The following is a 1337-nucleotide window of genomic DNA, read 5'->3' as shown; positions in this document are numbered from 1 at the left end:
AAAAAAAAAAAAAAAAAAAAAAAAAAAGAAGTACAAGTAAGTACACCATCATCATGCACGCTAGTTGGAAGTTAATGTATCTTTATCAAATTTTCGGTAAAGGAAAGAACCGCCCAGATATTTATTCACATCATTTTTTCTATTATTTTATGGAGAAATTAATAAAATTATAAATGAATCCTATAATTGATGAAAAGTTCTATCATTCCACCCACATGCCTAACTGTTAAAGGTTTTTCTTTACTGTATCTTGAATCACCAGCTCTCAGTCTTTGGTTTAAAAACAGAAAAGGAGTGTCTTTGATTCTGAGGAGAGTTTGAACACAGTGTTGGTAGTGACATGGAGTAAGAGATTACCTAGTCCTCCTGCATGGGCATCAATTAGTGAAGCTGCCACTGCAATTCCAGCAGGAAGGCCAAGGTCCTTTGCTGCCTCTGGTGTGAGCCCATTTCCAAGAGAAGTTCCAGGAGGCAGCACTTGGTTTCCTGGGTAGACAGGAGAAAAAATAAACACCTGTCAGTTTGAAAAACACAAAAGCAAACAGAGGGTTTTCTTAAGAGAACCTCTCTGCCCCCTTCCCTCTCCTCTGCCTTTTCTCAGCTTCATGAAGATGGAAACCATGCAGCTGCAAAGAGTCCCTATACTCATTTGGTGACTTAGGTATATGTCCTTGGTTCCCATAGGTCATGCTCTGGGGTGCTTTACAAAGCCAAGAGCTCTACGGCATCTTTCAAATCAGAAAGATTCCATTCATGAGAAATTCCAAAAGCTACAAATACATTGGCCTCTTGGAGCCTAGGTTGAAATGGTCAAACTTCCAAACGAGTTTCCTAACACAGCAGCTCTACCAGCATACCTTACACACACACACACACACACACACACACACACACACACATTCACACATCCATACACACTCCCTGATTAACGTATATTCCTAAAGAAGTTGAGAAAATTTACTTATGTAGTTGCTTCCTATCAGAAGATAAGGGAGGGAATTATTTTGTTTCAACAAAGAATTTCTTAGAAGTTTTTCTCAGCTGGAAAAGAGAGCCCAGTCTAAACTTTGCAAACTTTACAAGGCTGCTACTTGCACAACCACAGAATACAATTTGAATGGTTCTCTTTCGAGTTGTGCAATGCAGTGACCCTGATATTTCGGGTGACCTTGAATTCCTGCAGTCAGTCAGGCCTTCAGTTAAGAATTTATTGTCTTGTGCTGTGTGGGCGCTGTGTCACTGTAAGAGGCACTCCTTGCCTCCAACCTAGTTAGGGAGATGAGATCAGGACACACAGAACCATGTAAGTCAGAAGAGAATGAAGGGACCATCTGTTC

At 40.5% G+C, this 1337-nt stretch overlaps 1 protein-coding gene across 2 annotated transcripts in view; it reads right to left on the bottom strand.

Annotated features, from left to right (window-relative positions):
• Nucleotides 1-1337, bottom strand: part of FGGY (FGGY carbohydrate kinase domain containing) — a 412679-nt gene that overhangs the window by 208519 nt on the left and 202823 nt on the right. For both annotated transcript variants that reach the window (XM_007462576.1, XM_007462575.1), the window contains one exon: nucleotides 358-486. In XM_007462576.1, the coding sequence (XP_007462638.1) occupies nucleotides 358-486 (129 nt within the window). The remainder of the gene's footprint in view (nucleotides 1-357; nucleotides 487-1337) is intronic.

This window comes from Lipotes vexillifer, unplaced genomic scaffold (genome assembly GCF_000442215.2).
Source record: "Lipotes vexillifer unplaced genomic scaffold, Lipotes_vexillifer_v1.1 scaffold54, whole genome shotgun sequence".
Classification (NCBI taxonomy): domain Eukaryota; kingdom Metazoa; phylum Chordata; class Mammalia; order Artiodactyla; family Lipotidae; genus Lipotes; species Lipotes vexillifer.
Note: the sequence above shows the minus strand (reverse complement) of the source record. Positions and strands in the feature narration are given on the sequence as shown.